Here is a 25,359-nt window from a genome sequence, read left to right as displayed (position 1 = left end):
GATGATGGTTGAGCCAGAAAAAAAGTGACATTTACCTAAAAGACAAGTTAATATTTAAACAATGTTTTAAAATAGCCCATATCTTGCAGAATGTCTATAAACCCAAAATGGAGTTTATTGGAACCATAGATGTGATCTTCCCCATACAATGGAAATAAATAGTGACCAGGGACTGCCATGTTCTTAAATGGGCAAAACAGCATCATAAAAATAGTCCATAGGACTTCTTCGCTATATTCAAAGCCTTTTAAAGCCATATGACATTGGGCCCTATTTTTAGCACTGCTATGCTTTAATGCAAAGTAAAAGGGAATGAAGTTTTGGTATTTTCGCCCAAGCATGCGCTAAGTCTTGGCACAAGTGGGTTTGGCGAAGTTGCGTATGCAAAGCACTGATGATGGGCTTGGTCAAGTGCAATGTAAAGGAATAATCCAGGATCAAGACACATTTTTTCACCCTAAAATCATGTTATGCATACTGTTTATATCTTGTGGCTATACTTTTGAAAAAGTTAGTATTTTAAAATTCAAAAATTGGCCCCCATTCACTTCCATTGTAAGTGCCTCACTGTGACCTAGATTTTTGCTTTTATTTTTGTAAGAATTTTTTTTTTTGGTAGCCAGCATTGCAGTATGCCACAAATGCTGTCGATTGGGTTTAACTTATATTGAACCCAGAATATTCCTTTAACATGAATTGAACGCGGAATATTCCTTTCATTCTGAAGTCCTACTCTGTTTACAGCACCATCTGCGTCCTGTCGTCCATTCCCTGTCAAGCACCAGCGATATAAACAAAGACAGCACATTCATAGGAATTTGGTAGTGTAAATTAATTCTGTACGCAATTCTTGTTGGATGTCAAGCATATATCTATGATTGTGAAGATACGGATTAAAACACTGGAGTCGGATGGGTTACTTTTATGATGCCTTTATGTGCTTTTTGGAGCTACAAAGATCTGATCACATTCACTTGCATTGTATGGACCTACAGAGCTGAAATATTCTTCTAAAAATCATATTTTGTGTTCTGCAGAAGAAAAAAAGTCATACACATCTGGGATGGCATGAGGGTGAGAAAATGATGAGAGAATTTTCCTTTTTGGGTGAACTGCCTTTTAAGTCTCCAAAGGCTTTCTACCTCCCCACAGAAGGGACAAAGTCATTCATATTCACAGACGTCACACATCATAATTCATCATTGCTCTCATGCCTATCGCATTAATCAAGACAGAGGAGGACAACAACAGCATTATCTGTATCACTCTGGATGCCGCTCGCATGTCAAAATGAAGACCTCTGATAGTTCTACCCCACCCCCGTCCCACAGGCAGATTTCTGGCACACTGAAAACAGGTATGGTTCAACACCATCAAAGGGAATGGACTCCTCTGCCACATCAAACACACGACTGGCACATTAACAGATGCAGTACTGATGTCATAAGTCAGTTTCTACCCACGTATACAATTTCAGTCTAAAGGAACAAAAACTAAAATAAAACACATTAGGCTATAATGATGGAAATACATTTCTTTGCCTTTTTAATCTCAAAATGTGTTCTGTTAAAATAAATGATAATGATGTTATACTCTGATTAGCAGGTTTTCAGTCTGCATGACCCCTAAGAATGAAACATTTCCAATGAGACTTCTCATAGACAGCAATGGAGAGCTAATGGAGACAAATGTCTCAACAATGTCTCAAACTGTGCAGATTTGCCAAAAAGTCAGAGATTTCAATATGATCTCAAAAATGTCTCAAAAATGTCAAAAATGTAGATTCCTTTAAATTATTTGAGCTATACTATCTCTACTATCTAGTGCTACATAGTAGCAATACATCAGCCAGGCAAATAAACAGAGATTATGAGACATATATATTGAAAAATAAACATAAATTATAATTGGCATCATTAATTAAATTAAATATATATATTAACATTGTGTCAGCCATCCTGTTGACCCCTAATGCTATCCAGATTTTTACAAAAATATCTCAGCTATATAGGTCCATACAATACACGTGAATTGTGATCAGACCTTAGTGGCTCCAAAAATCACATCAAGGAAACAGAAAAGAAATCCACAAGACTCCAATGTTTAAATTCATACAGTATCTTCATAAGCGATATAACAGGTGTGGTGAGAAACAGAACAATATTTAAGTCCTTTTTTTACTCTAAATCTACACTTAAACCTTTACTTTCAGATGTGAAAGTGAAACTAAACAGGCACCACATGTTACTTAGATGTAAACTAAAAGTGAAAGTGGAGATTTAGAGTAAAAAAAGACGTAAATATTGTTCTGTTTCTCACCCACACCTGTTATATCACTTGTGAGGATAGGGATTTAACAACTGGAGTATTATAGGTTACTTTTATGTTTCCTAAATGTGATTTTTGGAGCTACAAAGGTCTAATCGCCAAGCATTTTATGTGTATCTGGTCCTGCTCAACCTGCTCCGAGCGGGATTCGAACCGGCGTGTCCGGCATGGGAGGCCGTAGCACTAACGAGGAAGCTAAAGGCTACAGCCTCTAGCATCAGTCGCTAGTACTCTTTTTAAGGCCAGGGGAGTGACGTTTACAAATACTGCACAGCTATCGTGTACCAGCTGGCTCTTATTACATATGGACCTACAGAGTTGAAATATTCTACTGAAAATCTATGTTTGTGTTCTACTGAACAACAAAAGTCATGCACATCTGGGATGCCATGAGGGTGAGTAAATGATAAGAGAATTTTCATTTTTGAGTCAATTATCCCTTGAAAGGTGAACTCAGGACGGCTGATTTCCACCTTATTTTCACCCCTCACAGAGCCCCTCCACCTCTAACTTGTTGAACTTCCACAGAAACGTAGTTTCTAGTTTTGCAGAGTTGGCTTGAATTTCAGCCAGTTCACCGCTGGATTTATAGGTAAATCTGCAAGGACAAGAGGAGACATTAATGCTTGAGATTGAACATCTCCCTGTTTTCACAGACCAGAAACAGGGTCATTCATCCAGGTCTGCACATGACCATAATTCAAAGACATAGGAACACCGCCCAATCCCTCACAAGTTAGGGTTTGGCACAGTGCCATTTGGTCAAAGCAGAAGAGTGCAACAGATTTCCTTGTCAGCCGTGGCTGCTTTTATACCAACCAAACCAGTCAAACACTGCCATCATGTGTCCTTAGACCCATTTTCACTAAGCAAAGTGAAACTTCAATATCATCTTCAGACATCCTGAAACAGATACTCAGAAGTCCTCTGATCATATAGGTAACTATAATATATAATTTAGCATTTAATTAACCTAAGCACATCAAACAGAGGAGGTGAGTGCCAAATGTTTTTTTAATCTTCTGACTGACCAGATTGATTTGTTTTTCTTCTACATGAAAATGTGTATTGACCTTCCGGATCTGAAAAGCGGAGAATATACGACTGGTATGAATTCATATCCTGCAATATGGGACCCAGAAGAAGAAAACTCAGGGTGACAGACACTGATGAAACCTCTGCCTCCCATTCCATCTTCTTGGAGCTTGGAGTGTGAATCACTCCCACAAAACAGCCAAATCACCCACTACACACACACACACAAACACACTAATAATAATGATAATGGCATAGAAACAACCACCTGATGATTCTGCGTCTTCACACACTGACTACAGATGCATAGCTTTGCAAGGAAGCACAGATTTTCCTTGACATGGTCACTTAATTAACAACAAAAAAGTAATCCATATTGCTTTGGACATTTCAGAGACATTTTTCTCTTTATTATTTTACATTTTTACCTTTAATATAAAACAATATGTTACTTTATTGCAAGATGTTGTTTATTAACGCAGTTTCAGCCTAATCAAACCTGTTGTGAAAGTAAATTGCACACCAGTTCAGTTTCTCAAGTGTAAACATGCACTTTAGATGTTCGTAAACCACAACTCTTACCTCACATTGGCGTCTGTTACAATTCTCTTGTGATGATATCTCTATGGATCACATGAAGCTGTATTAAAAAAAAGGTTTTCTGTTTCTGTTAGGTAATGATGTCCGTGTGAGTGGCGTAGAGATAACGTTGGCTGCACAGGTGGCTGAAACTCTTGAACTTCTGAATTAAAGCTCCCTACTGCTAAAGGAAGGACACAATAACTGAGAAGAATTGTGCAAGGAGAGAGAGAGGTAGAGAGAAACAGAGAGATAGAGAGAGACAGACAGATATAGCAGCAGCTGTAATGCAGTCTGTCAGCACAGCAACATGTGGTTATGAGGAGTAGCTCAGTGGAGCTGTGGCAACAACAGAAGCGAGAAAGCTGGATTGCGAGAGCTTGTCCTGTGCAACAAATTAACATGCGCCCACCCCAACCCACCCGCCAATGCTCAATTCTCCCCCCAGCATCTGTAACACACCCACCCACTTTTCCCCCTCCTCCCTTTCCTTTATCAGTGACGAGGGCATCCATTCATGTATCTTATTTGACAGGGGGATTGCACTGACTGAAATGTAATACCATGCATGGGATAACAAAGGGAAGGCAATATAAAATCAATTATCCAAGAGGTTTAGCCCCCATGTTTTGGTCTCACGTCCTCTGTATTTACTATTATGCCCTATTTTGACCTTCTTTTCTGTCATTTTATCATTTCTTTTTTCCCTTTTATGGACAGCTAAGCTTTATCTTTCAATGTGCGAGGGATGATTTTATTTTATCTCTATGCATTTTGTGACATCTGATTACTCTGCTTTTGCAGAGGAGGTAACCATGACAATAATTATGGAGCCTCCAGGGCTTCTCAAAAGACAACAGGTTGGTTAGAGAAAGTGTGTGTGTGTGTGCGTGCGTGAGCGTGTAAAAATCACTTTGTGGGTACCAAATGTCCCCATAAGGATAGTAAAACCCGAAATTTTTGACCTTTTTGTGGGGACATTTTGTCGGTCCCCATGAGGAAAACAGCTTATAAATCATACTAAATTATGTTTTTTGAAAATGTAAAAATGCAGAATGTTTTCTGTGAGGGTTAGGTTTAGGGGTAGGGTTAGGTTTAGGGGATAGAATATAAAGTTTGTACAGTATAAAAACCATTATGTCTATGGAAAGTCCCCATAAAACATGGAAACACAACATGTGTGTGTGTGTGTGTGTGTGTGTGTGTGTGTGTGTGTGTGTGTGTGTGTGTGTGTGTGTGTGTGTGTGTGTGTGTGTGTGTGTGTGTGTGTGTGTGTGTGCGTGCGTGCGTGCGTGCGTGCGTGCGTGTGCGTGTGTAGTGCCTTGGCTTAAATCTAAGCTCCTGTTTCTCAATTAAATTAACATGTGCTATCTCTCTCTCTTTTGCTTGCTTGCTCTCTCTAAATTTCTCTTATCTCATCTTTGGAGATTTATTGGCTACAGATTATTTCATTTGCATTAAAGAACAAATATAGCAAAATTCAAAGAAAAAAAACTATAATGTGGTACACATCCAGTAGCAATGGATGTAAGACTCTTTGGACACTTTCTGTGCATTCTGTGAAAATGTAAGGCTGAAATTGTAATTCTCTTTCACACTATATGCTACCATTATGTTATTATCAATTTGAAATCACTTGTAATCTTGCACATACATTTCTTACGTTAGCACATTCTGAATTGAATTGTATTTCCTAATTATTCATCGACTTAAAATTGTCACGCTCACCCCAGTCTCTGTCTGTCACTCTCTCCACAAACTACATTTCCCAGAAGCACCTCCCCGGACTTCTAACTACACACCTGTTCCCAATTCCTTTTCATCATTGTCATGTGTATATATACCCTCTGTTCTTATCACCCTAATACGGCTGTAGTGGTTTGTTGCTTTATTAGTTAATATCCTTCTTTGTGTATCGTCTTCATTTAGCTTGTAATTTTTATCGTAATATGAAGCTGTTGTGATGGGGAATCTCACATGGAGGGAATATGTGAGGGCAGCACTGGAGATGCATGCCCCTTCATGGCAAGGTAAGGCTTCACCACTCCCTGATCCACTCACAGCTCTGGTGGTCCAGGGGTCAAATCAACAGAGGCCGCTCCCCTGCCACGGTCAACGAGCCCAAACCCACCATGGTCCCAGAGCCAGCGTTTGATGCCTCGTCCATCCCAGAGCCAGCGTTTTATGCTTCGTCCATCCCAGAGCCAGCATTTGACCCCTCGTCTGTCCCAGAACCAGCTTTCACTGTTCCAGCCCTAGAGGAATTTTCGGGGGAGCTACTCTGGTTTCAGTGGTCTCTGAGCTCCCTTCAATGGTGACCACTTTCTCCCCAGCCTCTGTGTTTCTGGAGACTTCCTTCACCAAGCCTCCCATGGCTCCACCTTCCGAGTGTCCTCCAGCAGCGCTGCACACTCCTTCTGATACTCTGCCTCCAACATCTCCTGAGCCACATACTGTTTCAACCCCTCTGGCTCCATCTGAGTCTCAAATCCCTGCTCTTCCAGAGGTTCAGCCTCCGGCTATGCCTTCAGAGTCTCCACTCCCTACTCGTCCTGCGGTTCCACCTGCTCCACCTTCAGCTCTGCCTCCTGAGTCTCAACTCCCTGAACCACCAGTGGCTCTGCCCCTGTGGCTCTGCCCCTGTGGCTCCACCTCCAGTAGCTCCACCCCCTGACCCTCTGCTAGTTCCGTCCTGGTCTCCTGATCCTCCACCTGTTGCCTTCCAGGAGCTGCCTCCCATAATGTTAAACCCACCCCTTCCTGGCATCATCTCCTAAACCTCCGGACCCTTCCTTTCTGGCTTTTGGGCTTCAGGAGCCACTCTTTGAGTCTGTCCACAAACTGAATTTACCAGAAGCATCTCCCTGGATATCTGACTACACACACACACACACACACACACACACACACCTGTTCCCAATTTTTCATCATTGTCATGTCTGCGCCCACTGTTTCGGTTGTTCTGGGTCAGTTGTTGTCACCCTAATAAGGCTGTAGTGGTTTGTTGCTTTATCGGCTGAGTTAATAACCTTCCTTGTGTATCATCTTCATTTAGCTCATTAAAAGAATCTGCATCTAGATCCACATTGTCTCATCCCTCCAACAAGCATTACCAAAATAAGTTGATAATATTTATTGATTTGGATGAGTCTAAATGCCCCTTATAAGAAAGCCCAGTTAGCTATATACAAAACCAAAAAAATTAAAGAGGGAAAAGGAGAGAATAAGAGGATTTTGTTTAGTTTTTTTTTTTTATATTGAAATACTAGCCATTCTAATCCACACTCCTTACGAGTTGGTGGCGGTAATGCACCAATTCGCTGTTTGCCAACTGCCAATAAACCTCAAAATAATAAGAAAAATTATACCAATTCCTTTTGTTCCCCTAATAGATTATTTGTTAGATTCATAGATTATATATTTATGGAAAAAGTGGCTTTGGACTGTGGTTTGGTCGCTCATTGTTTTGGTCAGCCCTGGCTCTTTATGGACAAAAAAGTCAACCACCTCATATTTGAATGAATAATACTCATTCACTTCCATTGTTTCGGTCGTAAACGACACTGTGTTTTTAATAAATCAGTTTAATCTAATATTTACTCAACGACTCACTCATAACACTTAAAAGATGGTAATTTGTTGCCATCTACTGGCGTATGTGGTAACTGGCAGAAATTATAACTGAACACATTTTATTTTTGGTAAATTAAATAAGCCCCTTGGCAGGGGCTCAAGCCCCTTGAATAAGTGGATTCGTTATTTGTCCATTTATATACTTGGATATTTGACAATATATTTGTCCGTGCAAATTGCTATTTTTGAATTTGCTAACTTAAAGATATTTTAACTGAAACACACAAACACACACACACACACACACCCACAGTAACAGGTAAAGGATGGGCAAGGAGGAGGCATGAACTGGCTGAACAATCAACATAAACTTTAATGATAAAAATGAACTCGGCCGCTTGCATCTCTCTCTCTTTCGAACCGCCGTCTCTGGCTGCCCCTTATCTCTCTCTCTCCTGAGTGGGATTGCACCAGCTAGGTCTCACGTAATTTGGGATGTTAAGGTCACACTAAGGGTTTAGTTACTACTAGTTAGTTTGTAACTAAGTCAGTGCTTAATTTGGTTGCACCACCTGTTCTTAAGGCAAGACTTAACTAGTAGGTTTTAAGCTCACTTAAAGTTGTGCGTAGTTGCATAATATGACGTTTACCTGTATTGATCCAATAAACAGCCTTCAAATATGACACAGAAGTGTTAAAAAGCCATTCATTTTAGTTTTATCTTGTTATGGTTAATGTTCAACCCATTTTTGCTCACATAAATGTCAGATGTAATAAATTATACCCCCATAAAATATGACACGTAATAAAAGTAGATTTTATAAATAGTATATTTGCCCTGTGAAAATAACAATATATAGGAACTGCATCTAAAATAAAAAAGGGGTGATAAATAAATACTAATAACAGGTTGGAAAAATAGACATTTATTCATTTTAATATCGTAGATATATTTTGAATGTGTTGAAACACATACTTGGAGACTATTTTTTTCCACAGATAAGCGAACTGGAACTAAGTCTGGCGTAGGTATGTGCAGATCGATCCTAAAAGTATCGATTCTTCCGATACTGACACTGTATCAAAAATATCGATCCTCACACAAAATATCGATTCTAAATTGTTTATTTATTTTTTAACCAGGGATATTATTATTTGGTTACCACGAACAATAATCATAATCTTCAAAGTGAAATAAAAGGTGTTAGGCTATATTAGCAAATACTTGTGCAGGATGGGAACTACATCTTCCACTCATTTTAACATTCATAAATGCTGAAAAACACAAGCAGACAAGCGCTTGCACCTTCACAAGACTCATTCAATCAAGAGGGATCAGTGTCTTGTAGAGGTAATGATAGAAAATCAGAGAAACAGCTTCTGGTGTGTAGTCTAGGGCATATAGTATGCCCTCCTATCTCTTTTAGGATTTTGCGTATGCCCACCTGAAATAAGTGATGATACGTGTGGTCACCAGAAGAACGAGGTTTTGACAAGGACATTTTTTTATCTAATAACGCAATGCCGCAGCACCGTTGAGTGAATTGTGTTTTATTATTGTTGTTCTCTCTAAACGCGCACGGAGACGCACTGGTGGGCATTGACAAGACAGACAGTTCGACTGAGCTGATCCACCAATCAGAACGTTCATTTCAGACGCGATTGGATATATGCTAACCAATCATATCTTCAGTTTCAGTAAGGGCGGGACTTTTCCAGCATCTGACGCACAAGCATTTCTGGAGAAACTATCGTTTGCACTGCATATTTATTTCCCTGCTAAACGTAAATATATGTTTATACATTTAAATGTAACTTATGCAAATAAACTTTGTGAAAATAAACTTTTTTTGTGTGGAAACCATTGTTTTACTACAGTAATGTTGTAGTAGTAACGTTAATTGTGTGGTAACTATGGTTTAACTAAATATCTTGGTTAAACTATAGTTACTGTAATGAAATGGTTAATTCTGTAAGGGTAAACAAAACAGAAGTGTAATAATTTTCTGTTTAGGTTAATAAAAATAATGACTTGAATAATGACTAAAAAAATATTATTTTAAATTACCCATTTTATCCCAAGTAATCGCAAAAAATAAATAAATTATAGAGAGAGAGAGAGAGAGAGAGAGAGAGAGAGAGAGAGAGAGAGAGAGAGAGAGAGAGAGAGAGAGAGAGATTTATTTATTTATATTATTTGCGATATACTTGGTAATAATATATATAGTATATATATATATATATATATATATATATATATATATATATATATATATATATATATATATATATATATATATATATATATATATATATATATATATATATATATAACAGAAGTATCGGTATCGACGATATTGGATTTGAAAATAAATGCTATCGCACATCCATAGTCTGGCCCTAATTTCGAGACGCCAGACAGCGTTCGACTATGCACGCGCCCGCAGTGTGCGCGTCCACGCGGAGCTGAACAGAGTGAAAATCAAAGTTGTGGACAGCTCGTCAGAAGAGTTCTCAAAGCAGATTTATAATACACATAACTGCGACTGGAGCCATGGCAACCGACTCATGGGCTTTTGCGGTGGACGAACAAGAGGCTTCAACCAAGTTTGTGAGCAAAGAAACAGAATTACCACTGTTTTTATTGATATGTTTATGGCTTAGCATGCTAGCAGCAGTGAGTCAGGGGCTCACCCTCATGTTGTGTTCCGGTCATTTTGACCTGAAGAGGATTTTCTTTTGACTGAAAAGAAAAATCACCTTGTTACGCTTTTGGTGTTCCCGGCCTATAAAATTGCTTATAAATCTCTCATTATGCTATTTTATCATCAAATATTGGATTAGATCTTTTGCCAACTTGTTTTATTTCAATTAGCACGTTTTGTATTTCTTTTTGGAACGTATTAATTGTAGGTCTCATTGACCTGCGCTTATGCACCTCCGTTTTTGAGTAAAAAAAAAAAAATTATGTTGCCAAAATTATCCACAAATAATGAAAACATTCTGTGCTATTTATCACACTAGTGTGCTTTTATCTAGAAGTGTTTTTATTTTGTACAAAATGGCACAAAGTTACAATTGTGATGTTGTCGGTCAAAAATGTCCGACCCTTGAAAATGAAAGGAATCAAAAATGAGTGTTCAGGAGCATGTTCATCATGTGCATGTTCACATATGTGCGTCTGTGATAGAAAACTTCATGGCCTCGCACCGTACACACACACGTGCACTAACACACGTTCATGTATACGCACAAACTCTTTTGAGTAATACATGCTTTCTTACATTAACGTTCACATACACTGGCAGCCAAAAGTGTGGAATAATGTACAGCTTTTGCACTTATGGAAAGAAATTGGTACTTGAATTCACAAAAGTGGCATTCAACTGATCACAATATATAGTCAGGACATTAATAATGTGAAAATTACTATTACAATTTGAAAAAAAATATTAATACATTTTCTCCCCAATTTGGAATGCCCAATTCCCACTACTTCGTAGGTCCTTGTGGTGGCGCGGTTACTCACCTCAATCCAGGTGGTGGAGGACAAGTCTCAGTTGCCTCCACTTCTGAGACAATCAATCCACACATTTTTTCAAGTGGCTCCTTGTGCATGACACCGTGGAGACTCCCAGCTTGGCTCATGCTACTCTCTGCAATCCATGCACAAATACCATGCGCCTTATTGAGAGCAAGACCCACTATTCGCGACCAAGAGGAGATTACCCCATGTGACTCTACCCTTCCTAGCAGCCGGGGCAAATTGTTTGCGGTCAAAGATGACCGGCTACTGAAAGTGCATGAGGAAGATCACCAAAAATAAGACTTATTTTTTTAAATGCTTTTATTTTCTAAAAAGGGGCACAAAGTAACACTTGTGGTGTTCCCTGTCAAATCTGATTATTGTGACCGAAAACGGGCCTAAGCCTATTTACACACTAACACTCCAGACCAAGAGAACAAACTACAAGTGTGAACACACTTAGTAACTGATTTAGTACAGTTTGGCTGCCAGCTTCTCTGCTAAAGCTTTTTAAACTCTTCAGGCACACTATACAGTTTGTGTATGTGCATATAGCTCCTCTATATAAGCTATAGCTCTGATGCATTTGAAGACTAGTGATGCCTCAACCCAAACCAGCTACAGCCAGATCTGCTTTATTACATTTAAATGATCATTATGTTTTGTGTTATGTAGTGTTGTCTATATCAGCTCTACTGTCAAATTATAGGCACGTCATGCTCTGGGATAGTTCACCCAAAAATTTAAATTCATCATTTATTCACCCTCATGCCATTCCAGATGTGTATGACTTCCTTTCCTCTGCGGAACACATGAATATCTCAGCTCTGTAGGTCCATACAATGCCAGTCAACAGGTTCCAAATTTCAAGCTCAAAGAGCACATAAAGGCAGCATAAATGTAATCTATATGACTCCAGTGCTTACATCTATGTCTTCAGAAGCTATACGATATCTCCAACAGCCCTCCTAAGCGCTCTTCTTTTCTAAGAGTTCTTTTGTTTTTGGTGATTCACATTCTTCGTGCATCTTGCCACCTACTGGGCAGGGAGGAGAATTTATTGTGAAAAAGGTCTTTCATATTAATCTGTTTCTCACCCACATCTATCATATCGCTTCTGGAAACGTAGAATAATTTTATGCTGCCTTTTTTGGGGGGGTTTTGGTCACCATTCATTTGCATTGTGAGGACCTACAGATCTGAGATATTCTTCTAAAAATCTTCATTTGTGTTCTGCAAAAGAAAGTCATACACCTGGGATGGCATGAGTGTGAGTAAATGATGAGAGAAAATTTCATTTTTGGGTGAACTCTTCCTTTAAGACTTGTTTCAGAGACTATATCTTTTAAAGGCATAATTCACTCAAAAATGAATTCTGAAATTCTGTCATTATCTACTGTTGTTCCAAAGCTGTATGAATCAATGCATTGCATTTATATTGACTCTAACTGCAATTCTGTTGTTTGGAAAAAAGATTCGCAATTTACGGATTACGGACGTCGGAGATGCACCTGTACTTCACTCTAATGGTAATTTCTTTTAGAAGTTTTGTTTTTTAGATGACTGTTATCCATTCAGATGTGCAGAGATTTATTGCTATATTGTTACTGAATGAGTCTTTAAAGGTTTGTTTGCATTGTTTTTTGTAACTCATTTATTTAATTAGTACTTTTTTTTTGTCTTCTCTTGGAGGAAAAAAAGCTGTTGATGATGGTGACAAATCGGACGAAGAGGAGAAAGGTGAAATTTAAATAGTTGTTTGAATAACATTGCGCTTGTTATATAAAAGTGAGCATAAAACTAAATTGACCCCAATTGCTTACACATTCCTTGACTTATTGTGAACCGTTCATCCTACACCAACCTCTCTTAATTTTTCAAACTTTTCCCTCCAACCACCTGTCATATTGATTTTAATTCCCAATGTATTTTTCTTGTTGAAAATCCTTTTTCACTTTGAAATGTGACATTATGGTTTTATGTTGACCTTAAAGGTGTACTCGTTTTAAAAGGAGTAAACGTTTTACTCCTAATGAAATTAATTGTAGAACATACAGTGAGGAAAAAAAGTATTTGAACACCCTGCTATTTTGCAAGTTCTCCCACTTAGAAATCATGGAGGGGTCTGAAATTGTCATCGTAGGTGCATGTCCACTGTGAGAGACATAATCTAAAAAAAAAAATCCAGAAATCACAATGTATGATTCTTTAACTATTTATTTGTATGATACAGCTGCAAATAAGTATTTGAACACCTGTCTATCAGCTAGAATTCTGACCCTCAAAGACCTGTTAGTCTGACTTTAAAATGTCCACCTCCACTCCATTTATTATCCTAAATTAGATGCACCTGTTTGAAGTCGTTAGCTGCATAAAGACACCTGTCCACCCCATACAATCAGTAAGAATCCAACTACTAACATGGCCAAGACCAAAGAGCTGTCCAAAGACACTAGAGACAAAATTGTACACCTCCACAAGGCTGGAAAGGGCTACAGGGAAATCGCCAAGCAGCTTGGTGAAAAAAGGTCCACTGTTGGAGCAATCATTAGAAAATGGACGAAGCTAAACATGACTGTCAATCTCCCTCGGACTGGGGCTCCGTGCAAGATCTCACCTCGTGGGGTCTCAATGATCCTAAGAAAGGTGAAAAATCAGCCCAGAACTACACGGGAGGAGCTGGTCAATGACCTGAAAAGAGCTGGGACCACCGTTTCCAAGGTTACTGTTGGTAATACACTAAGACGTCACGGTTTGAAATCATGCATGGCACGGAAGGTTCCCCTGCTTAAACCAGCACATGTCAAGGCCCGTCTTAAGTTTGCCAATGACCATTTGGATGATCCAGAGGAGTCATGGGAGAAAGTCGTGTGGTCAGATGAGACCTTTTGGTCATAATTCCACTAACCGTGTTTGGAGGAAGAAGAATGATGAGTACCATCCCAAGAACACCATCCCTACTGTGCAGCATGGGGGTGGTAGCATCATGCTTTGGGGGTGTTTTTCTGCACATGGGACAGGCCGACTGCACTGTATTAAGGAGAGGATGACCGGGGCCATGTATTGCGAGATTTTGGGGAACAACCTCCTTCCCTCAGTTAGAGCATTGAAGATGGGTCGAGGCTGGGTCTTCCAACATGACAATGACCCGAAGCACACAGCCAGGATAACCAAGGAGTGGCTCTGTAAGAAGCATATCAAGGTTCTGACGTGGCCTAGCCAGTCTCCAGACCTAAACCCAATAGAGAATCTTTGGAGGGAGCTCAAACTCCGTGTTTCTCAGCGACAGCCCAGAAACCTGACTGATCTAAAGAAGATCTGTGTGGAGGAGTGGGCCAAAATCCCTCCTGCAGTGTGTGCAAACCTGGTGAAAAACTACAGGAAACGTTTAATTGCAAACAAAGGCTACTGTACCAAATATTAACATTGATTTTCTCAGGTGTTCAAATACTTATTTGCAGCTGTATCATACAAATAAATAGTTAAAAAATCATACATTGTGATTTCTGGATTTTTTTTTTAGATTATGTCTCTCACAGTGGACATGCACCTACGATGACAATTTCAGACCCCTCCATGATTTCTAAGTGGGAGAACTTGCAAAATAGCAGGGTGTTCAAATACTTATTTTCCTCACTGTATGTATCAAATCAAGGCCACTCACAAGAGATGAAGACGAGTCATATTAGTGACCTCATTATTCTACATGGAGAGGGTCCCCTCATGGTGGCTGCCATGTTAGGATCACCAGCTGAATACTACTTGCTTAATCGCCTTGTTATTGGATACGTTAACTCACGAGTTAAATGTAGCTAACTGTAAATTGTAAATTTCTACAATGATGTCTGTACTTGAAAACTACTGTGTTTGAATGATGCTACATTCAGGCCCCTATGTGTCGTGTAAGTCAAATCGCATATTGAAAAAAAATACTGAGTGCACCTTTTAAAGCTGTAATAATTGTGTATTTTAAGAAGTTGTGTGGTAGTTTAAATATTTTATTCAAATGTGACACCAAAATTGTATGGGGGTCACAATAAATAAAGCCTTTTTATTAAAACGATTCACTTCCTAATCTTTTAGAGGACAAAGCCACACAGTCTCTCTTAAATAAGCTGATCAGAAGCAATCTAGTCAACAACACAAACCAAGTGGAGGTTCTTCAGAGGGATCCAAACTCCCCTCTGTATTCAGTGAAGACATTTGAGGAGCTAAGACTGTAAGTATGTTTTAGTTTAAACATACAGTATTGTGCAAAGGTTTTAGGCAGTTGTGAAATTTGTGGTGTAGTGAGGATGCTTTCAAAAATAATGCAATATACTTTTTATTGCTCAATTAACTTCACACAAAGTAAACCTAAAACAAAATCAGTATTTAGTGTGACAACCCTATGCCTTTAAAGCAGCACCAATTCTCTTAGGTACACTTGCAAACAGTTTTTCAATGTTGTTGGCAGATAGTTTGTCCCAAGCATCTTGGAGAACTTGCCACAGTTCTGTGTAATTAGACGTTCTCTATTGCTTCTGTCTCTTCGTGTAATCCCAGACTGACTCAATGACATTCACAGACTAAAGTAGAATATATTAAATAACCATCATTAGATAAATGTTTTTGTAAAACTTCTAATTAGCTGAAGACTTTTGCACTGTGCTATATGTGAGAAAATGCTGTTAGCTGGGTCTATTGTGTTATGAGCATTTAGACCAATTACTCTCTTAAACATTCTGGGTTCAATACAAGTTAAACTCAATCCACAGTATTTGTTGCATAATATACTGTAGATTACCACACAAATTCATTTAGACTTGCCCCTTTTCTTAATTAAAAAGCACCTTTTTGAAAAGTATAGCAACAAGACAAACAATATGCATGTTAACAGGATTTTAGCATGATAAAATAACTTGCTAAGCTTTTCTGTGTTAAGTTATAGCCAATTTTACAGCTTCATTGCCATGTCGATATAATTTCAAATTATAATATACCCTAAAAATTAAAAAATATTTTACCAACGACTCTACAGCTCAAGTAATACTTGAGTTTTAACAGAAGAATTATGTTTATAAATAAGCATTATAAATAAGCTTCATGTTTCTGCCTTTTAAACCCTCCAAATCTGGCCCCATTCACTTCCATTTTAAGTGCCTCACTGTTACCTTGATTTTTGCTTTTGTTTTAAAGAAAAGGAGGGACGAGCCTAAATACATTTTTGTGCTAATCAACATTATGCCACAAATGCTTTCGATTGATCTTAACTTGTATTGAACCCTGAATATTTATTTAATTGACAGATGTATGCATAGAGAAACGAAAATCAGATCTCTCATGAAGCACTTTTCATCATGTGGTCATTTTCATTAGTTTTTTTGATTTTGTAACAGGAAACCACAGCTACTCAAAGGCGTGTATGAAATGGGCTTCAACAGACCCTCTAAAATCCAAGAGAACGCCCTTCCCATGATGCTCGCAGAACCGTAAGTCCACATATTTAAAATGTTTTCTTGTGAGAAAGAGCACTCATACAAAGTTAGCTGTGGCAGCAATGAATACAAATGTTTTATATAGGGCTGTCCATTTAACACCTGCGATTTTAATTATATAACAAAAACATTGTGCATTAAATAAATTAACGCAATTAATCATGTCCCCTGACCGTAATAAGGAATATTCCTCACATCGGAGTGGTTAAAGTATAAAGTACCACCTGTTTTCTCCAGGGGGCAGTGAGCAAAACTCCAGCTGTAAAGGTGTCACGCAGCCGCACAGACAACAAACCAAACTCAGGCTTGCTTGATACTAGCGACAGCACAAGATGAGGTCGCGTCCTTGTGTTCAAACACAGCTGGACAGAGCACAATTCAGAATGCAGGGATCTCAAGACCAAACAAGCTCCAAACTACATTTGATACAGTGACCTAAAAACGCTGTTTGTGACATGACTCAACCAAAGTGACATGCTCAAAACGTCTGTCTGTGCATGTGTATATTGACGCATCCTTGGAAAAGCCTTTATAATAAATCTATCTCGGACCGATTGATGAATTCAATTGCAAAATGGATTGCTCTGGACTGTAGGACAATTATAAACTTCTGTTCAATAATATGGAAATAAAAAATATGTTTCCTTCTAAAGTCAATTTTTGTATTATCAACACTTTACTCATCTGCCATTTTAAAAATATTTAAAAATATCTTTAATCATATTTGTAATTATTGTCATTTGAGGGGCTTTTTCAGCAAATATTTATATATACACGATTCATTTCAGCCAATATTGTTGTCAAGTGGGTTTTACTAGAACTCTGAACTAAAACTGGGTTTTACTGGTATGTATAGACCTATGTATCACTCTTCTCTGTATGTGTTTCTTTCTGCTCCCAGACCTCAGAATCTGATCGCTCAGTCTCAGTCTGGCACTGGTAAAACGGCGGCCTTCGTCTTGGCCATGCTCAGCCATGTGGACCCAGCCCTTAAATGGACACAGGTGAATGTGAACACTTCTCACAGTAAGTTTAAATAGGACTTTAAACTCTGAGTGAAAATAGTCAGTGAGGTATAGTTACAGGAGTATTTCACCCCAATATTTACTCTGATTGAAACCCAAATGACTTTCATTCTTCTGTGGAACACAAAAAGACATGTTTAGTAGAATGTCCTTACTGCTTTTCTCCATTCAACAAAATCAGTGGCCTGTAAATATCCAAAAAGGCACCATAAATTTTGTCCATCCATACATCAAGATTGCAGCTTGATTTTATAAATCACTGACTAATTTGATTGTATGGAAAAGAGCAGCATTTTATTTGGCAAAATATCTCCATTTCTGTTCCATGGAACAAAAAGTCACTCGTTTGTGTTTTGTACAACATGAGGGTTGAGCAAATGAGGACAGAATTATCATTTTTGGTTGAACGGCCCCTTTAATAAATATTGTTCATTAATTCTTTGGTTCTTCCAGTGTTTGTGCATTTCTCCCACTTATGAGCTCGCTCTGCAAACGGGTAAAGTCATTGAGCAGATGGGCAAATTCTACCCAGACGTCACACTGGCATATGCAGTTCGTGGACACAGAAGTAAGCGGCATAAATTCAGCTTCTCAATCTTACAATGTGCAAATTATACGTAACACCAAATGTAAATGTGTGTAATGGCTGCTTTATTCTCAGTGGAGCGTGGCGTTAAAATCAGTGAGCAGATTGTCATCGGGACACCTGGGACCGTTCTAGACTGGTGCATCAAGCTGAAACTCATCGACCCAAGGAAGATCAAAGTGTTTGTTTTGGATGAAGCTGATGTCATGATCGCCACACAGGGCCACCAGGACCAAAGCATCCGCATTCAGAGGTTAACTATCTCTAATGGATGGTTTGGAACCTTGCTAGACAATTTCAGGTTGAGATAACATCCTTATCAGCAGTGCATTTATATCTAGTATATAGTTGCCAAATTTTTCCAGTATCCAAAGGTAATATGTGATGGAGAGGTTTGCTTCAGAATTAAAGCAAACGCTTGTACTTTCTACTAAAAAGAGGGTATCCTAATTTCTGCTTGGAATGAAAAAATCTGCCATGTAGATAAAGCATAATTTTTTTTAGCAGTTAAAGACCTTTGACTTAAAACTTAGAATTAAGAGAATTAAGAATGCTGTCCATTATCTGTCACAGAATGCTGCCCAAAGGCTGCCAGATGTTACTTTTCTCTGCTACGTTTGAAGACACTGTGTGGAAGTTTGCAGTGCGGGTCGTGCCGGACCCCAACATCATCAAGCTCAAACGAGAAGAGGAGACCCTGGACACTATCAAGCAGTACTATGTGCTCTGCAACAGCAAGGAGGACAAATACAATGCACTCTGTAACATTTATGGAGCTATCACTATAGCACAAGCAATGATCTTCTGTCATGTGAGTCCATCTGCCTTTATTGATAGTTGATGAATCTTGGTTTATTGGAATAATACTTCCAATCATTTCATTGCGTCATCGTCTTGCAGACTCGTAAAACAGCCAACTGGCTCGCAGGCCAGATGTCTAAAGAAGGCCACCAGGTGGCGCTCCTCAGTGGTGAAATGGTAGTCGAGCAAAGAGCTGCAATTATTGAACGATTCAGAGATGGCAAAGAGAAGGTTCTTATCACTACTAATGTCTGTGCACGAGGTAAGTGTACCTTATTTTACATTTTTTTATTTGCAGATCAAGTATTTGTGTTCTTCAGAGGTATTATTTAACTTATGTGTAAATTCAGCCATTCTCAATAATCGCACGGCCATTCGCAGGCATTGATGTCGAACAAGTGTCCGTGGTGATCAACTTTGACCTGCCTCTGGACAAAGACCACAATCCAGACAATGAAACGTACCTCCACAGGATCGGGAGGACCGGACGATTTGGCAAGAGAGGGCTTGCCATCAACATGGTGGACAGCCAGCACAGCATGGAGATTCTCAAGACAATTGAAAGGCATTTCAGTAAGTTCCAACATTATTACTTGTATATTTTTAAAGAGATGACTCACCCAAAAATGAAAATGGTCATTTGTTCACCCTCACATCGTTCCAAACCTGTATGACTTTCTTTTCTCTTTGCAACATAAAGGGAAGATGAATGGTGACTGGGGCTGTTGAGCTTCAAAAATGACAGACCCATTAAAAAAAAAGTCTAAAAGTCCATTTGATTTGCACAATATATTCCAAGTCTTCTGAAGCCTTTCTCTGAGAAAACTGAAGTTATTCACTGAAAAATCATAATTATAATTCACCTTCACATACATTGTCATTTTTTCATTAATTGTAAGCACGAATGAGATTTGAGAGCTACAGTGGTGGGGAATCCTCATTCATTTTTATTTTATGGAGAATAAAAAGCTGACTTGAGATAATGCATCAATATTATATATCAGTGATGATTGATTTGTTCATTTTTGAGGAAACTATGGCTTGTTGAGCAGTTCAATTTAATGATCTGGTGTTTTTCTCCAACAGATAAGAAAATTCTGAGGCTGGATACAGATGATCTTGACGAAATCGAAAAGATCGCCAACTGAAATAATGAAGACCTTAAATGCACTGCACATTGCATAATCAAAATCAGTTCTGCTATTACCTCGTTCCATTTGATGCTTCATTAACCAACATTGGTGAAAGCTAGAGTTGCAAAGACAAATGTTTACATGAATTACAGAGAACAGTTTACGCTTTAATCTTTGGGCCAAAAGTTTTGATTCCAAGCTAATAGTTGTTACAGGAGGAATCAGTTTGGGTTTGAAAGAGTGTTACAGCACTAATTCCTATATTTAGTCTTGTTTCCTAATTTTATGTAGACCTTTTGTCCGTTAGCTGCTCTACTAATTAAGCATATTTTGCATTGTGTTGCACTGTTAAATAATTAGACTACCTTTTGATCTTAAATGTGAAAAGAATTCTAACTGAATTAAATATATAAGCTTATTAGAGTATTCATTATATAGAGGATCAGACTTGAACTTTAGTGTGCATACAAAGTCATAAGGCACACAAATAACCAACCCTAAAACACTTAACATTGCTCAGGTGCACTTTAAAATTAGAGATTTTGTAATAAGAATTATTGTGGAAGCACAAAAGAGTATTATATTGATGTTTAACAACAACAACAAAAATGTATTGAACTGCATTCAAAACTTTAGAGTATAATTTTTTTTATGGTATAATGCAAGGTTCCTTGAGTTGTTTTGAAGTTTAAAGAGGAAACCGTTAATGTTGAGACCAAATGAGATGGGTTTTTTTTTTTTTTAACAATGTCTAAACCTATTCATGTTTTTGAAATGCAGCACTTGTACCAATTGCAATTAGGAACTGAAAGATAATAGATAATAATAGAAAATTATTGCACTGCTGCTATATGCAAAAAGCTAAATAACAACTTTTGTTACATTTTTGCTGCTCAAGAAATGCAATTTGTTTGACTGAAACAGTTTGCATTTGTGAATGCTGTGAGTGAAGTTTACTAAGAATTGAAGAGCTTTAAAAGTATTTTTTTCTGCAGCATTTCAGTTTCTTTTCTTGCACATTTGCTGCAGTTGTTTTATAGTTGTTTGTTCTAATAATAAATAACCAACTGACTCGTTTTTGTGTGGTGTATCAATAATGTAAACTTTTATTCAACACCTGTGTAACAGTATACGGACGGGTAAGGAGGACCCAATCAATAGTTATGATGCAAAACGCTTGTCTGTCTCGAGCTTCTCCAGCAGATCCGCTGATTTAGAGCGGCCGGCCACGCCCTCCTCGTCACAACCTGTAATATACATTGTCATCTACATGTTTCAAGTTTGAGATTCATCTCTCATTTTCCTACACCCGTGCAAAACAATTATTTGTTAGATTATAAGCATTTAACATAAATTTGACCTGCAATCTGTGATGTTAAATTTTAAGAAAACTTGTGTAACTTCAAAATCAAATTTAACTAAATTGCTCCAGATTCAAAACGAGTTCAGTTGACCGCATTTGTGGCATAACGTTGTTTCCCACCATTAACATCTTGTTTATTTACAAAGCAAAAATCATGTTATAGTAATGCACACACAAAGGAACAAGTTTGTGGACTGACCCCATTCCCTTCTATTGTAAGTACCTTAATGTAACTGCGAATTTCTTAAAATTTTGGGGTAAATATATCCTGGACATGATGAGTTTCATGATATTCACCCTTGAAGCCGTAGCCATTTTAAAAGTAATCATTGATAATTTGCCTTTGCATGGAGCTACATTAAGTAAACAATACACAATCAGACTCAAAGTATTTTATTTTACATTGTTATCCTTTAACTAAAGAGGATTATGAACATTACCATCAAGAAATCCTGTTGCTGTTTGCTCTTCAGTTTACATGTGACAAAAGTAACATTCACCTGTTTTAACTAAGATGGGGTGCATCAAAAGTATTCATGGATTAGCAACAATAGTTATAAAAATTCAAGAATTAGGAACATCAGTTTTGATTTGAAATGTTAATTGGACTGTAAATCATAATGATCATAAATCTACAAAATAAGCACTTTCATCCAGTTATTAGGTTTCAAGTTAAATCCATGTTGCCAATTTTAGAAATGCATAAAACCGATTTGTTCAAGACGCCACACTGTGCAAAGGACAAGTTTGCAAAAGTCCTGCGCGGGACATCCATAGTATCAATTAGACAATTGTCAAACTTATCTCCAAATTCAGCCTCTGCGGCTGATAGCACGGCCTGGAGCTTGTCTGTTGGGTGGAAATGGCACTTGAATCTTTGACCACTTGGAGTTCTGATAGCAAGCAGCAGGTCTGGTTCATCTCGAGAGGTTTGACCTGTGTCACTTCCTGTCCCCTTTGACTCTGATTGGTTTGGTGGCTTCGAGGTATTCAAACTATTCCTCATACCTGTATTGCCCTTGGCCTTTGTGAGAACATGTAAACTGCTTTGCTCACATTGGTGCCTGCATATCCTCCAACTGTTGCCACCTGGGCTAAACTGTAAGGCCTTCCATTGTGCACTTGTGCTGGGTCCATTCACTGCTGTTTTTTTCTCAATGGAAGGGAGAACCCTGTATTTGTTGAGTGAGACGTGCTCTTCCGGGGATTTGTCATATATGTCAGCCGATCTCTCTGTGCTCGTCTGACTGCTGCGTCTCAGAATTGCTCTGGATCGGATGCATTGGTTGAATTTATCATTTGCCTTGGCTGGTGGTTGGGGTGAAAGTGACGAGTGCTGCACAGGTGTATCCACACTCTGAGTGGATGGTCTACTGCGTCCTTTAGAAGACTTCGGCCTGGTTACATGCATCATTTCTCCAGAGGTCAACTCTATCCCATAGTTGAATAAAGTTCAACTAGATAGATGGATAGATAGATTGATAAAGTTGAATTCAGAAGTTCACATACACTTAGGTTGAAGTAATTAAAACACATTTTTTAACCACTCCACAGACTTCATATTGGCAAACTATAGTTTGAGTCATTTTTCCAACAATTGTTTAGTCAGATTGTTTCACTTTTAATAGACACAATTCCAGTGGGTCAGAAGTTTACATACACTAAGTCCTAACTTCAAACTCAGTGCCTCTTGGCTTGACATCATGGGAAATTCAAAAGAAATCAGCCAAGACCTCAGAAAACTATTGTGGACCTCGATAAGTCTGGTTCATCCTTGGGAGCAATTTCCAAATGCCTGAAGGTACTACATTCATCTGTACAAACAATAGTACACAAGTATAAACACAATGGGACCACACAGCCATCATACCGCTCAGCAAGGAGATGCATTCTGTCTCCTAGAGATGAATGTAGTTAGGAACAAAACATGCATATCAATCCCAGAACAACAGCAAAGGATCTTGTGAAGATGCTGGAAGAAACAGGTAGACAAGTATCTATATCCACAGTGAATTGAGTCCTATATCAGTAAGGAAGAAGCCACTGCTCCAAAACTGCCATAAAAAAGCCAGACTACATTTTGCAAATGCACATGGGGACAAAGATCTTACTTTTTGGAGAAATGTCCTCTGATCTGATGAAACAAAAATTAAACTGTTTGGCCATAATGACCATCCTTATGTTTGGAGGAAAAAGGATGAGCCAAAGAAAACCATCCCAACCGTGAAACATGGGGGTGGCAGCATCATGTTGTGGGGTGCTTTGCTGCAGGAGGGACTGGTGCACTTCACAAAATATATGGCATCATGAGGAAGGAAATGTATGTGGATACATTGAAGCAAAATCTCAAGACAACAGCCAGGATGTTAAAGCTCTGTCACAAATGGGTATCCCAAATGGCAAAATGGTTTAAGGACAACAAAGTCAAGGTATTGGAGTGGCCATTACAAAGCCCTGACCTCAATCCAATAGAAAAAACAAACAAACAAAAAAGCTTGTGCGAGCAATGAGGCCTACAAACCTGACTCAGTTACACCAGTTCTGCCTGGAGGAATGGGCCAAAATTCCAGCAACTCATTTTGTGAGAAGTTTGTGGAAGGCTACCCATAACATGTGACCCAAGTTAAACAATTTAAATGCAATGCTACCAAATACTAACAAAGTGTATGTAAACTTCTGACTTCAACTGTAGACAGATAGATAGATCGCATTTAAATAGAAGTATTAAAAGTATAAAACAGTTTACTACTATAACAATTCATGAGATTAACGTCCCTTTTTATGTTATAAGTATGGAATGTTTCTTAATTGATCGCAACAAAGTAAAATATTAGAGTTGTCCTACCTGTATTAGGTTATTTTGCACGTTGCTTTCGTTGTTGGAGAAATAAAGTCAGGCATTCTCACTACCGTCTCCAGTGTTGCCGACGTGGTAGCGTCTCCATAGCAACGCTTCAGATGCTATAGCGCGAACGAACGTTGTAAAATGTCAGAGTACGAGCATAAAATAGCGTAACGCGGAGATTCCGTAGACATGAGACGAGAGGCCGTTTTATTACGAGTTAATTACGGTTAAATGTAAAATTTTCGAGAGGGACACGGATACTTTTGCGACAGTAAGGAATCAGTTTGCGGCTCTCTGCATTTATTTGTAGGTTACACAAGAGATTCTTATTACTACTGGTTACACAACTTAATTGTTTATTTTTGTGGTTTATCTCATTATTTTACTTTATTATTATGGTTTACACTTAAAAATCTATTTGTTAACATCAGTTAACTCTATTAGTTTAATAAACAGTACTTCTGCAGCACGTGTTAATCTTGTTTTTTGTTAATTTCAACATGTACAAGTAGATTTTTTAAACTAAATGTTGCGTACGTTAATCCAATAAATTATTAATAAATGATTAAAAAAATACAATATTGTTAATTGTTTGTTTGTATGTAGTAATGTCAACAAATAGAACTTTATTGTAAAGTGTTACTATTATTATACATTATTATTTGTTCATATATTTTCAGCTTTTATAATAGTCAGAAGTAATGATATTTTATTTTGTTTTCATTTGAGTCCACTGGTGCAGTTGAGCAAAATACAGTTCAATTTATCTCATAACTGATATGACTTGAGACTTTATTAGATATTTATACATCTTGATGTCCTAGTTTCACAATTAGGCTACATTCTAGTATAGTCAGCCATCATGAATCTTACTATTTGGTGGCATTTATAAGTCAATGTTAAAAGACAATGATAAATTAAAAGTCAACATGAACTCAAAATCAGCCCTATTTATTTTCTTATTGAAAAGTATTCATCGGTGCACATTATTCTGTCAAATCTTTGAAAACATTGTCTAGTTTCATCTGAATGCGAGATATGAGAAAATCATGTAAAAAAATTATTACACGTTATTTGTATTTTTTTGG

General features: G+C 38.0%; 2 protein-coding genes across 2 annotated transcripts; one reads left to right on the top strand and one right to left on the bottom strand.

The window, feature by feature from the left end:
* Positions 1-9,980: 9,980 nt before the first annotated feature.
* Positions 9,981-21,132, top strand: LOC127628816 (ATP-dependent RNA helicase DDX19A-like). Its single transcript, XM_052105727.1, has 12 exons — positions 9,981-10,126; positions 12,516-12,570; positions 12,734-12,781; positions 15,125-15,260; positions 16,420-16,512; positions 17,420-17,522; positions 17,997-18,111; positions 18,205-18,382; positions 18,703-18,940; positions 19,030-19,192; positions 19,312-19,503; positions 20,017-21,132. The coding sequence occupies exons 1-12, from the start codon at positions 10,070-10,072 to the stop codon at positions 20,076-20,078; spliced, it is 1,440 nt and encodes a 479-aa protein (XP_051961687.1). The 5' UTR covers positions 9,981-10,069; the 3' UTR covers positions 20,079-21,132.
* Positions 21,133-21,870: 738 nt separating this feature from the next.
* On the bottom strand, positions 21,871-24,462 carry LOC127628824 (UBX domain-containing protein 10-like). Its single transcript, XM_052105738.1, has 2 exons — positions 24,272-24,462; positions 21,871-22,883 (listed from the first exon to the last, which is right to left on the bottom strand). The coding sequence occupies exon 2, from the start codon at positions 22,838-22,840 to the stop codon at positions 22,094-22,096; it is 747 nt and encodes a 248-aa protein (XP_051961698.1). The 5' UTR covers positions 22,841-22,883; positions 24,272-24,462; the 3' UTR covers positions 21,871-22,093.
* Positions 24,463-25,359: the final 897 nt, after the last annotated feature.

Source organism: Xyrauchen texanus, chromosome 35, assembly GCF_025860055.1.
Source record: "Xyrauchen texanus isolate HMW12.3.18 chromosome 35, RBS_HiC_50CHRs, whole genome shotgun sequence".
NCBI lineage: Eukaryota > Metazoa > Chordata > Actinopteri > Cypriniformes > Catostomidae > Xyrauchen > Xyrauchen texanus.
Note: the sequence above shows the minus strand (reverse complement) of the source record. Positions and strands in the feature narration are given on the sequence as shown.

Coding starts and splice junctions, on each gene's coding strand:
- LOC127628816 (XM_052105727.1), top strand. CDS start 10,070: ATGGCAACCGACTCATGGGCTTTTGCGGTGGACGAACAAGAGGCTTCA. Junction 12,571..12,733: donor ACCTGTACTTCACTCTAATG/GTAATTTCTTTT, acceptor CTTCTCTTGGAG/GAAAAAAAGCTGTTGATGAT. Junction 15,261..16,419: donor ACATTTGAGGAGCTAAGACT/GTAAGTATGTTT, acceptor ATTTTGTAACAG/GAAACCACAGCTACTCAAAG.
- LOC127628824 (XM_052105738.1), bottom strand. CDS start 22,840: ATGATGCATGTAACCAGGCCGAAGTCTTCTAAAGGACGCAGTAGACCA.